At 59.3% G+C, this 13,238-nt stretch overlaps 6 protein-coding genes across 6 annotated transcripts; 3 read left to right on the forward strand and 3 right to left on the reverse strand.

The window, feature by feature from the left end:
• Window positions 1-897: 897 nt before the first annotated feature.
• Window positions 898-2,466, forward strand: VTJ83DRAFT_2172 (uncharacterized protein; the record flags this gene model as incomplete). Its single annotated transcript, XM_071008413.1, has 4 exons — window positions 898-1,052; window positions 1,152-1,430; window positions 1,501-1,707; window positions 1,776-2,466. The coding sequence occupies 4 exons, from the start codon at window positions 898-900 to the stop codon at window positions 2,464-2,466; spliced, it is 1,332 nt and encodes a 443-aa protein (XP_070868712.1).
• A 3,228-nt stretch (window positions 2,467-5,694) lies between these two features.
• VTJ83DRAFT_2173 (uncharacterized protein) lies at window positions 5,695-6,943 on the reverse strand (the record flags this gene model as incomplete). The annotated part of the gene is made up of 3 exons (XM_071008414.1): window positions 5,695-6,013; window positions 6,193-6,724; window positions 6,838-6,943. 3 exons carry the CDS (start codon window positions 6,941-6,943, stop codon window positions 5,695-5,697), a joined length of 957 nt encoding a protein of 318 aa, XP_070868713.1.
• Window positions 6,944-7,493: 550 nt separating this feature from the next.
• Window positions 7,494-7,946, forward strand: VTJ83DRAFT_2174 (uncharacterized protein; the record flags this gene model as incomplete). The annotated part of the gene is made up of 2 exons (XM_071008415.1): window positions 7,494-7,694; window positions 7,824-7,946. The coding sequence occupies 2 exons, from the start codon at window positions 7,494-7,496 to the stop codon at window positions 7,944-7,946; spliced, it is 324 nt and encodes a 107-aa protein (XP_070868714.1).
• Window positions 7,947-7,991: 45 nt separating this feature from the next.
• Window positions 7,992-9,031, reverse strand: VTJ83DRAFT_2175 (uncharacterized protein; the record flags this gene model as incomplete). The annotated part of the gene is made up of 4 exons (XM_071008416.1): window positions 7,992-8,519; window positions 8,596-8,621; window positions 8,708-8,800; window positions 8,875-9,031. The coding sequence occupies 4 exons, from the start codon at window positions 9,029-9,031 to the stop codon at window positions 7,992-7,994; spliced, it is 804 nt and encodes a 267-aa protein (XP_070868715.1).
• A 926-nt stretch (window positions 9,032-9,957) lies between these two features.
• VTJ83DRAFT_2176 (uncharacterized protein) lies at window positions 9,958-10,424 on the forward strand (the record flags this gene model as incomplete). Its single annotated transcript, XM_071008417.1, has 3 exons — window positions 9,958-9,982; window positions 10,093-10,169; window positions 10,233-10,424. 3 exons carry the CDS (start codon window positions 9,958-9,960, stop codon window positions 10,422-10,424), a joined length of 294 nt encoding a protein of 97 aa, XP_070868716.1.
• A 551-nt stretch (window positions 10,425-10,975) lies between these two features.
• On the reverse strand, window positions 10,976-12,547 carry VTJ83DRAFT_2177 (uncharacterized protein; the record flags this gene model as incomplete). Its single annotated transcript, XM_071008418.1, has 5 exons — window positions 10,976-11,947; window positions 12,004-12,038; window positions 12,101-12,267; window positions 12,337-12,439; window positions 12,508-12,547. The coding sequence occupies 5 exons, from the start codon at window positions 12,545-12,547 to the stop codon at window positions 10,976-10,978; spliced, it is 1,317 nt and encodes a 438-aa protein (XP_070868717.1).
• Between the last annotated feature and the right edge of the window lie 691 nt (window positions 12,548-13,238).

The raw sequence follows: 13,238 nt of genomic DNA on the forward strand, positions 1-13,238 counted from the left end.
GCCAAGCAGGGGCCCATCGGGGGCACTTCCGACAACAAAGAAAGAAAGGGGGAAAAAAAAAAAAATCTGCGTCACCATCCAACCAACCTGGCTAGCCCTGGGCGTCCGTCCGGCAAATCGATGCCGTTTGCGTCGATGCTCGATGATGGCTGGTGTTTTGGACTCGCAGCTCTTCACCCAGAATGCTCGATGACGTCGGCCGCGATCCTCAACGCCATGCATGAGTCGTCACCGCATGTGGACGCCTATGCCTGAGTCACCATCATATGGAAATTCTCCCATCTCGATGTCCAACACCATCAGCATTTCCGATGGTCCTTGCGAGACCTCCGGCTGTCTCACCCGGCCCTGCTGGGCCAACGATCGGAACCAGGGTCTTGTTCCAGCCCCCTTTCCCCCCTGTCAACACCTCCCAAGCCGCAGTCCGCTTCGGCCTTGTTTGACGTCGAGCCGTTCATCTATTCGCTATGGAAGACAAGGGTTTGGGCGAATATACACCAAGGATTTTGTCCGAGTCATGATAACATCAAGCCGACGCGCGCACACGCCCTCTTTTCCGTCCGTCATGGTAGATAGACACCCGAGCACAGCGGGCCGCACAACGCGCAGGCCTTTGCGCGAAGGGTTCACACTCTGGTAACACAGCAGCTGGTTTTTTATGTGCACACACCTCTCTCTCTCTCTCTCCTCTCATCCAGAGTCCCGTTGCAGTGGTCATTCTCTTGAGGCCATGTCGATCTTGCTTTTCTGGTCCATCTTTTCCCTACGCAGGCAACTTGACCGCTCCTCCTAAGTGAGCCCTCTATCCCTAGGTAGATATAGGGTCCGACCGGGGCTCACTACGCCTTCTTCAGTCCGCTCATTCCTTTTTTTTTCTTCTTCGATTCTACAACCACCATGGCCGGTAATGTCATGAACATTGATGCGGATCGATGCCGGTTCTACGCCGGCGTCTTCGCCCATCTCGATCGGAAGTCGTTTGACTTGATGTACTGGTTGCTGTTTGTCGCGGTGCTTGCCTTTCTGATGCTGACCTCCTGGCAATGGGCTTCGTAAGTTCCTCACCCCTTCCGCTGACAGACGGCAACGCCTCCGCGATCTTTTGTCATGATTGTTACAGACCATGCCGGCTGACTCCGTACCCATCACAGCGACAACGATGCCATTCAAGAACTCGGAGAGCCTCCCGGCTCTCACGCGCATAAGTCCCGTATGCGGCGAACCTTGATCACTTGCGGCACCTACACTGCCATGACGATCGCATCGGTCGTCCTGGAGGCGCACGCGCTCCTGGGTCTGCAATTCTGCCACGGAGAGGACCTCATGGCTCTCCTCTGGGCGAGCTGGACCATGTTCCAGATCGGCTCGACGGCTGCCCTGCTGGGCATCTTGCTGGCGGCGTTCTATCAGTGGAGGGGAATGAAGGCGCCGTGAGTATCTCCCTCCCTGCCCTGGTCCATCTTTGAGCATTTGGCTAACATGCGAGGCTTGGGTTGGCAGTCCGTGGGCTCTCGCTCTCGGCACTCCCATCTTGGTCGCCGCCGGGTTCGGCCACGTTGTCACGGCCAGCATGACCTCGCCCGCGAGACGCTTTATCCAGAGCGGCCTGCTCAAGGCCCGCCGTTCCTTGAGGTCGCTCCGCCGTTTCCGCTCCATCGGCCCGGCAACCGATGAGGAGAACGCCAACGACCTCCCCATGAGCAGAGCGTGAGTTGTCCTTGCCCCTGCCCGTTGCGTTGCTGGATTTCTGGGGAAATGACCTAACACCGGAGCAGTCAGACGCTCAGGGCGGACGACGACGACATCGACTACCAGATTACGCGCGGCAACCGCTGCAGCGACGGCATCGAGATCACGGCCAAGCTCGTCGGCTACTCGGACACGGGCAGCCCGATCCTGCGCTTCGACGAAAAGCAGGCCCGCCAAATCGAACCCGATCGTGGTGAGGTCCTGGGCCGCGGCGACAACGGGGACGTTCTCGTCGTGCTCAAGAAGAACGTGACGGTCGTGAGCAACGCTCCTTCGATTCACAACCCACGATCTATTCCTCCCTCGCCGACGCCTCCTCCGCCTGCATCTCCGGTCCGTGGCACCATCTCCTCTCCGACCTTGATCGGGAGCCCCAGGACCCCTCGCTCCATGAGCCCCGTCCGGAGCAGCAACAACCCTTATAGGTCGGCGGCGTATGGGAACATGGCCGCGAGGTTCCAGGCGGCCATGGCTCTTGGCGACAACGACATGACCATCGACGAGATTGATCGCGAAAAGGAGAGCAACCGCAGAAACGAACAGCCCGAAACCGCGTCCAACACGGACGTCAGTGCCGACGGCATCGACATCATGGCCCCTGAGAACTGCATGACTCGCGATCCCTCGGAGCTTGTTCGGGAGCAACCGCGCGGGCGCTCCATTCGGATCCTTCACCACGACCACCCCCGTTCTAGGTCGCAGAAGGAATCCAACTGATCTGGCAGGCTGGGGGGTGGTGGACGGAAACGTTCCCCACCGTCTTTCACCGCCATCATCATGATCATCATCATGCCGTCATTACCGCTATTACTTGATCCTTCGTTGTCACAAACCAACCTGTGATGTGGGCGTCGAGGGCCTGGGACGTTGGGTGATCACGAGACCACCATTACTACCACCACCCCTGCTCGACGGAACGCTCCACCGCGCCCCCATCGGACCTCTCACAACCCCATCGCAAACATCACGTCACAGTACGATCACAGTACATTTCCAATTGTTTCTCTTCCTCCTCTGGGTTTCGGATCGGATCGGGTCAGGTTCGGATGGGCCAAGATTTGGGCGCATTGGAGGTACCCGGAAAAGGAAGTCAAAAAAAGATACCCTCAAATCGATACCCCCCCCCCCCACTCAACACCAAAAAAGCAAACAAAAAAAGCAATTTTCGATCTTCAGTTTCAGTACGGCGGACGGATACGGGCATCAGCATCGGTGTTACTTTCTGCTTTCGGCAATCTGGCATCTGGGGCAACGGCGTCAAAAAAACAAGCATGCTTTCACAACAACAACATCATCATCAACATCATCGCATCATCGGGCTTGGTGGGCTGGGTTTGATACAGGTCACACGGGCACATAGATGGGTCTCGATCTGGGGCAGGGTCTCGGGCTGCTTGGGTCTGGGGCCGGGATAGAATGGGATGGAGGGATTGCATGGATCGGGAAGATGGGAAGCGTTTTGGATACCCCCCCACTGCTGATACATCCTGTTTGGTTTTTTTTTTTTTTTTGTCTGTGTCTTGTCTCTGCTATTTTTGTCTTTTTTTGTTTTTTGTCTTTTTGGTTTTTGTTTTTTTTTTTTTTTCCTATCTGCATCTCTCTGTATCTTACATTGCCTCAGGGTACCTACACCGTAGGCATCCTCTTCTGTTTCGCCGTCTATCTTTAGTTCTTTCCTAGGCATACGGAGTACTCCGTACGTTAAGCTCCAAGCTTTCTACCTGACACATATGTCCCCCCTTGTGGATGCCCATGACAACCAATAATGAGGATTGACAATCACCGTTGCAACAACCCCTTGCGGCCCTCCCCTCCTCCAACACAGCATCCACCAATATTATCCACATGCCCCATCTGGTCCTCCATCCAGCCTCCCTTTTTTTTTTTTCTTGTCTCCCTCCCTCAGTCTGTCACATATCAGATACGCCAAGCCGCACAAGAGCCACCGTGACACCCTCTCTCACGCTGTTGGATGGAGAGCATAGCATGTAGCATCGCCACCTTGGCAGACGTATGAGACACTGCACGGCGTTTTCGGGCTGGGCAGTCCTTGGCGGTTACTATCGTTCTCCTTGGCTCATGTCACGGTATGGCATGGCTCTTGCGAGCGCGGCATCCGCTTCCTCACTCCCTCGCTTCCTCCCCCCCACCCACCCTCCTCCCTACGCTTCCGGATCGGATCGCTTTCGTTGGGGGAGATCCCCAACTCAGTCGCCCGTCATGCCGTTCAGCTGCTCACCGCCGACTCGGCTGGCGGCAGGCCCAAGACGGAACAGCACCCGTCTTGGTCTTGGTTATCGCCAATTCCCTTGTTTTTTTCTTTCACCTCGATCTCAGCCAACGATCCATCTTTTGCCGACGGCAACATCAACAACATATCGACACGTTACGTGGTCGACGGGTAGCCGCAGCTCCGTCCGTTGGACAGGGGTTGGAGCGGCACCGTCCTCTCACCCCGCCTTGTTTGCGAGGTTAATGATTGTCTCACCGCGGACACATGTCTAAGGCGCGTTGGATCTGAGATCTTTCCTCATACGGTAACCCCCCCACCACAAGGTTAGGCATATGTACGCAGCTAAGGGGGCGTTCGCCGCTCAGAGACACGGTGTTGCTTTCTTTCCGGCTTTTTTTCTTGTCCCTTCCCACATGCCCCCTTGCTTTGTCCCCCTCCCTTTCTTCTCAACGCTGCCGGCCCCGGTTTTTTTTGTTGTTTCTTTGTCTCACCGAGCCACCCCGCCAAGGACCAAGTGGTGCCATGGTTCTGCGAAGCGGAATTGCTCGCGGCCTACCTGATCGGCAAAGCCGTCGCCCAGCACCTCGCGTCGGCGGTGAGCACGAGCGTCATCACGCCTTTGCTTGGCGCTGTCGTGACCCGATGATATGCGCAACAGGTTCATGGTGTAGACCAAAGGGGGGGGGGGGGTGGGGAGGTGGGTTGGTGGTGATGGAGGTTGCTTATCTTGCATCCGCCGAAGCGCAGAGCCGAGATCCAGCGTGGCAGGGACGCTTCCCGTGATCGGGTTGGGGTATTACCGCAGCTTCGGATCGGCATGGATGACGGCGAAAGAATGGTTGACATGACCCCTCTCCCCCCCCAACAAACCAACGGCCGTCGCTGCTACTGCCGCTGCGGCAGCTGCTTCATCCCATCGGTTGTGACGTGGGACCTCTGCTCCCGGAGGAGGATGCAGAGATGTGGGAAGAGGACAGGTGGTGGTGGTGGAGGTTGTTGCCCAAGGGAGTGCAGGAAAGAAAGGGTGTTAGGTACGAACAAATGAGAGAAGTACCTCTGAGTATATCGACATTCCATGGGCAGCAGTTGGTTTTGAAGAAGGGGTTCGGTCAGGTACGTACTGTTGCAGATAGCAAACAAGGAAAAAAAAAAAAAAAAAGCCACCCTTACATCCGCCGCGCCAACCGCCGACGGCACCCCCTGGTCTCGACCGTTGAATGGGCGCCGTTCTGGCGTCCAATCACGGCGCCCGGCGGCCTCGGTGAATCCGGTGCCGAGCCGATCCGGGACTAAGTGGGGCTCCCCCGGTTTCCCCGGATCCGTGGTGGGCCCAGGTACGCCGGGGAACCTCCCATGAACCCGTTCAAAGCGCCGCGTGGATCCAAAGCGGGAAGGAGTGGAGGGCGGCGCATCAAAACGGTTGGAGTAACTCGATGGGTTACAGCCAAGAGGTTACAGGCAGCCTGGAAAGTTCCGTCCCGGGCAGCCCGCCCCCGCATTGGCACTTTGGTTCCGAAGCTCAGCCGGGCCTCCCAACGCCCTGCCGCTGGGCTTCCATACACAACGACGTCTGCTGGCCTGGCCTGCATGCAACCCACGCAGCTCAAACGCTTCACAGAAAGACGGGAACAACAAGGATGTTCTGCGCGGGACAAAAACGGCACTTCCTAACTGCTCAATTTCTCTACCTTGTTTTCTTTCCCTCGAAGCTATTAGGCCCTTCCTGCCCTCCCGACCTGGAGGATCTCTCCTGTTAGGCGGTCGTCGCTGCGCAGCACCGGCCAGGAGGTGCCATCGGCCTTGGCCAGGCTGACCTCGAGCTTGGTGCCGAGCACCTTGAACGTCGACTTTGCCGGGTCGACGGCGGCAAACAGCGGCACGCGCGTCTTGTACCGCTTCACCGGGGTGTCGGTCGTCGGCAGGTCGAGCACAATCTCCCGCTCCAGGAACTCCACCTTGGCCTCGTCCTTGTTGATCTTTTTGAGAAAAAAGGAGGCGATCACCGCTGTCGTGGTCTGGTAGAAGTCGGTTCTGGAGGGAGGGAGGCAACGTCAGTCACCGCGTCAACGGGACGGTCCTTGGGGGGGAGAGCATCCGGCGCACAACCAGCCCTCGGCCGTCGCTTGGCCGGTGGCACCGGACCGGATAATGCCTCGCCCAGCCTCTGGCCAAGGAGAGAGAAAAAAAAAAAAAGACGGGAAATCACCCACCTGACCGTCTCAAGCAGCTCTTCGCCCCCGTTGGCCTTGGCAGCCGCCTCCTTCTTTCCGCTCCCGACGAACAAGTGGCGGTCCTTGGTCTTGCACCCCTCAATCTTCATAAACTGGTCAAACTCGAGCACGCGGCGCTTGCAGCAGCTGTACCCCTTGCTGCCCTCGTGGAATATCGGCGCGCCCGGGTGGTGGACGCACTTCTCGCCTTCCCGGCTGGCGCCCTTCTTGTAGACGGCGCCGCATGCCTTGCGCCTGCAGACGCGGCCGTCGGGGATCTCGATGGACTCGTCGTCGTCCTCGGACTCTGGCGGGGGCGGAGGCGGGGTGGGAGCATGCTGGGGCGCGGTGATGGGGGCGCGCGGCGGCGGCGGAGGGAGGTTGGACGTTGCCGCGGCGAGCAGCGCCGGGTCGGCCTCCTTCTTCTCGATCTGCGGCGGCAGGTCCGTGGTGCTGTGCTTCCCTTCGGTGCAAGGCTCGATGGTCATGAACTCCTCAAAGGTGAGGACGCGCGGCTTGCAGCATTTCCATCCTGCGGGGGCGCGGGGCAGAGCGGCGTGTGTTAGCTTGGCGGCGGTGGACGAGCTTGTTTGCGCAACCCGGGCGGAAGGAGGGGGAAAAGCGTTGTCCCTCGATGCGCCTTACCTTTTTGTCCCTCGTGGAAGACGGGAGGGCCCGGATGGTAGCGGCAGACCTCGTCGGGATCTGTAAAGATCTTTCCGCAGCCTTGGTGGACGCACTTTTGTGCCATGACGTCGACGGGGAGGAGGATTTGGGACCGGGGAACCTGAGCCTGATGGTGGTGGCCTCGTTCTTTTTTTGGGGGGGAAACGGACGGGAATCGAGGAATTGGGACGGAAGCGAAGTGGTTTCGATTGTTTGGACGAACCGCAGGACAATCAACAAAGCAAACCCGGTCGCGTCGCCGGCGTCGAGCTTGGTCTTCGAAGTCAATAGAAGCTTCCAATGACGTCCAAAAAGGAATGAAGAATGCCACGATCTTGGGAAGTGGGGTGTGGGGCCGTCAACGCCCAGCGAAGGGCGGGGAGGGGGGGCCTGGCTGAGATGGACGGCGCTAGCCCAATGAAGGTTAAGCCCGGTACGTGGTGGTGGATAACGAAGCCCCGGGCAGTTGAAACAGAGGCTCAACACGCTATGCGGGCATGTGCATCTTCCACTTGAATCCTGTCTTGGAGCGGGAACTCAATTGGGAAATTTCTTGTCTTTTTTTGTTTCAAGTCGCATACTCCAATCGCAAAAAGAAACCCCCATCCATTCCCAAGCCAGGATAAGATCTCATAATGAGCCAAGCCATCCACCGTCTCGTGCAACAAGCTTGCCGCATCACCCTCTTTACGCGTCCCAACTGCGGCCTCTGCACCCAGGCCAAGTCGGTGCTGTCCGAGGTTTGGGACCGCCGGCCCTTCGTCTTCCACGAGGTCGACATCGTCAAGCCCGAGAACAAGAGCTGGCGTGACCTGTATGACTTTGACGTGCCTGTCGTGAGTATCCTCAGCCCAGCTCTCACACGGTAGCCATCATCATCATCCTCATCGCATGGGCACGTGGGTGAATGAATGAATGAATGGATGGATGAATGCTCAATGGAATTCCCATGCTGCCCTGCTCAGATCCACGTCAGCAAGACGACATCGCCTGCCGAGGACCCCAAGCTGTCCTCCAAAGCCGCAAAGCTGATGCACCGCTTCACCGTCGACGAGGTTCTGGCAAAGATGGACGATGCCGCCGAGTAGCTGCTGATGCCCCGAGGGCCTATCTCGACAACGGAAGAGAACGTCTTACGTACGGCCCGCCGAACCGGCCCCTTCCCCCCTCGCGGCGGCTACCGCATCCGCCACGGCGGCTCCCAGCACCGTACAATCCGTCGCAACGCTGATCATGTGAAACCCCTGGTCCGCAAACTGTTTGGCCTGCTCTCCCGAGGTGCAAAAGATGCCGGCCTTGCTGCCGCCCGCCGCGGCCGCGACCCTGATCCGCTCAATCGCATCCCGCAGCTCCGGGTGCATCTCGCCGACAATGGGACGGCCGATGTTGTTGCCCAGATCGAACGGCCCGACGAACACCACGTCCACCAGCTTTGCAATGTCCTCGACGGCCTCGAGCGCCTCCCGCGTCTCGATCTGCACCATGGTCAACAGGCTATCGTTGGCCTGCTGGAGGTAGTCGATCAGCGTCAGCCCGGGGGCGGACGGGAAGCCCTGCGGCGAGAAAGGCGAGCCGAATCCGCGCCGCCCAAGGGGAGGGAACTTGGCGGCTTCCACGACGGCCTTGACTTCTTCGACGGTTCGGATGAGGGGGATGAGGATCTGGGGAAAGGAGCATTTTTTTGTTTTAGTTTCCTTCTTATGAAAAGCCCAAGGGTTCGCTGAAGCTGCTGCATACCCCGTGCGCCCCGGTATCCAAGGCTCCTATCCAACAAGGGGAAAAAAAGTGAGCATGTGTTGAAAGAGACTCCTGCTTTGACCATGCGACTCGCTCTCTGGGCAAGACCTACGCTTCACCATCCACGGCTGAAAGTCTGGCACGCGGACAATGGGAGAGACCCCCATGGCGGCGATCGCGGGGACTATCTCGTGCATGCCAGCATCTGCCGAGGGTGGATAACAAGTAGTCAGCTTGCCAGCCGGTTCCGATAGGCGCTTGCCTGGCTCGCTTTCTCACCGTCAATGTTGCCGTGCTCGCAGTCCACCATGACCCAGTCCACCCCGGATCTCGCGAGCACGCGGGAGACGTTTGCGCCGGGGAGCGTCTGCCAGACCCCCATGGCCGGTCGTTGGGCCTCGGCGAGGATCTGTTTGAGGCGGTTGGCCCGGAGCATGTTGGACAGGGGGGGTGGAGGTGTTGGGTGAGCAACGGATGGGGGATTTCGATTTCAGAGAGCAAACGACTTGGAGCTTGGTACATGAAGGGTCGGCCAAGGAGACAGGATTGGTGAGGGAAGAACGGCCTCCATTGGGAAGTATACACGGCAGAATTGGCGGGGTAGCTCCATCCGAGGGTGAGGTGAGGTGATGTGCATCGTCTATGTACGGTATTCTTCTCCCTTCCGTTTCTCCCAACACACAGCACGATTGCATAGGCATTTATGTTTACCCTGCCCAGGAATACGTCTGGCCCTTCATGTGGTTTCCATGGGCAGCACGCATTACTCATCTAACGAGAGAGCGAGCAGATGTCCTGCGCTGCTCACCGCATGCATTGATGCATACCACACTTAGCCCCCTCCCCCTCCCCCCGACCGACCGACCTCCGAGGCGTGGATAACGCTGTACCGGGATTACAGCGCACACACCGCTTACAACGATACATGCTCTTTTGGCGAGCTTGGCATCAATCCAGCTCAGGGCGCCCAAGCTCAAAACAGCTGCCTTTCTCTTACATGAAAGCGGTCGATGAAAAGGGACAACCTCGTCACCTACTTTTGCTCTTTTCTCACCTCTCTCCCTGCCTCTTCACCCCCGGATCGGCAACCAGCGTAACGCTCCCACCGACCCGGCTTGCCAATCGGATCCTCGCAGCTCTGATTTCGACTGCACGCCATCCCCCCCAAGCGTAGCTGGAGCTGACCTCAGGTCCGTACTGTACACACGTCGGCCGGCCGGCGGCTTTGCAAGGTTTCTTCGATCCCGTCGTTGCAGCGGGGTCCGCAAGAAAGCCGCTCGTGATCGTTGCTCCGGGCATATCCGGACCCGACGTTTGCTCGCAGCCCAACCGCAAAAGCTCCAGAACCACCGGGCAGCCGCCATGTCGTTGAACGCCTACACCGATAGTAAGCCCCTACCCAGCTAGCTAGCTTTTGGCGGGCTTCGGCGCCCTCGGCGTCATCAGAAAACAAAAAAGAAACTAAAGCAAGGGCACGAATGCTAAACGATGCGGCAGAAAGGGTGTGCATCATCACCACCGACGGCCGCAACCTGGTCGGGACCCTCGCCGCCCACGACAACACCACCAACCTCGTGCGTGACCCCCCCTTGTCGTCGCCTCGCGAAAGCGAACGTTTCTGCTCACTTCTGTCCCAGGTCCTCAAGAACACGGTCGAGCGGGTGATCCACTCCCCGGACGACGGCGAGCCCTCGGCCGAGGTGCCGCTGGGCCTGTACATGATCCGCGGCGACAACGTGGCGCTGGTCGGGCTGGTCGACGAGGCTCTTGACGCGAGCATCAACTGGACCGAGGTCAAGGGCGCGCCGATCGGGACGACCAAGCACTGATGACGATTGGCGGGCTAGGCTGGACCGTGATGGAGGGGTAGAAAGAGCTGTGAAGGATGCTTCATTGCCTTGTCTTGATTCCTATCTATGTTTTCTTCGGAGCGCGGATGATGGAGGACGTGGTTGGGGGGAGGAGGGAGGGAGGGAGGGAGGAAGGGAAGATGGGGATAGCGACAACACCTGGTCAAGGGCGGCGCAGGGGGGTACCTTCACGAGCAAGGGAGGGGAGGAGATCTGACATCTGGGTCGCTTCCAGGGTAGGTCTCTCGCTCACCCATCCGACCTTTGCGTTTCGCCTCTCCTAGAACCACGGCGCTCGCTGACAGATGGATGGGGAGAAGGTGGGGAGACAGCCCCCCCAAAAAATAAAAATAAAAAAAGGGGGGGGAGATATATCTGTATCGAGTTTGAGATACCCGAGTTCGTCATAAACAAAACAAGCGGACTGTACGTTTCAGGTATATCGCGGGCTGTCCAACTCGATGCCTTTCTACCTTCCTACCTACCTGCTTGCCTGCCTACCTCGTTACCTCACCCTCCCTCCTCCCTATCTATGCAAACACCGTATCCAACAAGATGTGGGCAAACGTGTCCTTACCAGGCGACTCGATCATCCTGTTGATCCTATTGCCCTTGTGATGGCTCAGCCAGCCCATGGTGTCGCCGGGGATGTGGTCAAACTTGACGGCATCCATGGGATCCTCCGGGTGCGTCTGCACCGTGCTGTCCGTCTCGGCCGGCTTGGCCCTGCCGCGGCGATCCACCACCTGCATGCCCCTCGTCCACTGGCCCGTCGTCTCGACGCGAATGTCCTCGGGCTCGTCGACGGCGCGCCACCTCGGGTCGTCCCGCGTCATCATGTACCAGACGCACAGCGGGTCGTGCAGCGACAGGCCCTCGCCGCTCTCGTTGCCGCCGAGGATGGCGTCGATCTTGTCAAACGTGCCGTTCATGAAGGTCGCGGCCCACCGGGCCAGGGGGCTCCCCGCCTCGACGAGGGGCTGCACGCGCCCGCCGAACACGCGCCGCGTCATCTCGTGCGGCGTCGTGATGTCGAGCGGGAAGAGGGTCAGGGGCAGGCGGCGGGGCAGGCCCGTCGGGTACGGGGGCAGGACGGACGTGCCGTGGATGGCGGGCGGCATGGTGGAGGCCGGGTCCGGGGAGGTGAGGGCAAACACGCGCGCCGCGGCCACGGCGTCGGCGAGGCAGTTGAACTCGGCGCACGGGCTGGCGTTGCCGGGAACGTCGACGGCGCCGCCCATGACGACGAGCTCCTTGACGCGGAGGAAGGCCGCCGGGTCCTCGGCGGCGGCGAGCGCGACGTTGGTCAAGGGGCCGATGGCGATGATGGTGACCGTCTCGGCGGGCTCCTCGCGGAGGATGCGGAGCATCTCCTTGTGGGAGGGCGTCTTGCTCGGGGTGAAGTAGCGCGAGTACGAGGGAGGCTCGGCCGAGCTGCCCGTCGGGCTGGGCGAGTCGTCAAAGAGGGTGCGCCAGGTGTCGGCGGGGGAAAGCTCGGGGTGCTGGTCTCGGTTAGGCGTGTTTGCGCAGCAGAGAGGCAGGGAGCGAGGGGGCTTACGGCCTCATGGACGCCGTGGAGACCATCCGATCCGTCTGGGCCAGGGTTAGCTCTTTGGGTCCCTGGCTTCCCGGGCCGTGACGAGGTGACGACGTACGAAAGTGGTCTTGCACCAGCTGCTCATCCTCGAGAGCATGCTCGGCACCGACAGCCACGATGGGCTTGTACGTGCTCAGGGCTTTGTAGAGCGGCCGGCCGGTGGAGGCACGCCAGGCCATCTCCTTCTCGAGGACGTGGAACAAGGCCACGACATTTCGGAGACAGCTGTGAACCGTGGGAGTCAGCCCTCCCTGCCTGGGCCATGAAGGTAGACGTCAATGGAGTTCCTCGCACCTCTGTCGCGGCACGTTGCCATATGTGACCGAGATCATGAGCAGCTCAAGGTCCTCTGGCGAGGCGCTAAGGGCCAGCAGCAGGGCCAGGACATCGTCGACTCCTAACGGGCTGTTAATGGGACCCCAAACGCTCAAAAAAAAAAAAAAAAAAAGCAAACAACGAACGAACCTGGATCAGTATCAATGATGATGCGGTTCTTGGGCGCCATTCTTTCCCAAGTGTGCTGCTGCGGAGGTAGTGTGAGGGTGAGGCTGACTGCCGGCGATGGCAGACAAAATGCGGGGACTGAGGGGTTCCAAGGACACGGCACCTCAACCCGAGCGACCGAGCCTATGTAAGTGGAAGAGAGGTTCGGAAGAAGACAGATCCCGCCCGACGGCTCAGAGTTCGTCTGGGGTTTCAGGACAAGGAGAAGGGAAACACCGTCAAATGCAACTCGATAGCACAAGTTTTGCGTGTCGGGCGGGTTGCTTCGGCGGAGCTGAGATACGCCCGGCCCCGTCTTGTTCTGTGACCCCCGTGACCCCCCCCATTAACGCCCGGACCAGGGCAGGTCGGCATCCTACAGAACACTACCTTGAGCTACCTACCTACCTATTCGCACCTAGAGAGTTCCACTCCGCCAAATCCCATCTTGCACAATGCCCATGGAGCTCCGCCAAGCTTGCGCGACAATTCTGTGAACCAAGGGGGCCGGTCGCCTGGCGATTCTTGAGGTGTTCACGCTTCCTGATGGGCCCCCTAAGAAGCTTGCTCCCCAGCCTTCCAACCTCTCTCTGCCTTGCTGTGTGGTTCACCCAGGAAGACGCTCCTCCATACCTTACCTCGAGACCTGTCAGGATGCAAGCAGCTTGGAACCTAATCATCGATAGTGCCCGGGTACCAAAGCGCATGCAGCC

The sequence above is a fragment of the Remersonia thermophila genome, chromosome 2, assembly GCF_042764415.1.
Source record: "Remersonia thermophila strain ATCC 22073 chromosome 2, whole genome shotgun sequence".
NCBI classification, from domain to species: domain Eukaryota; kingdom Fungi; phylum Ascomycota; class Sordariomycetes; order Sordariales; family Chaetomiaceae; genus Remersonia; species Remersonia thermophila.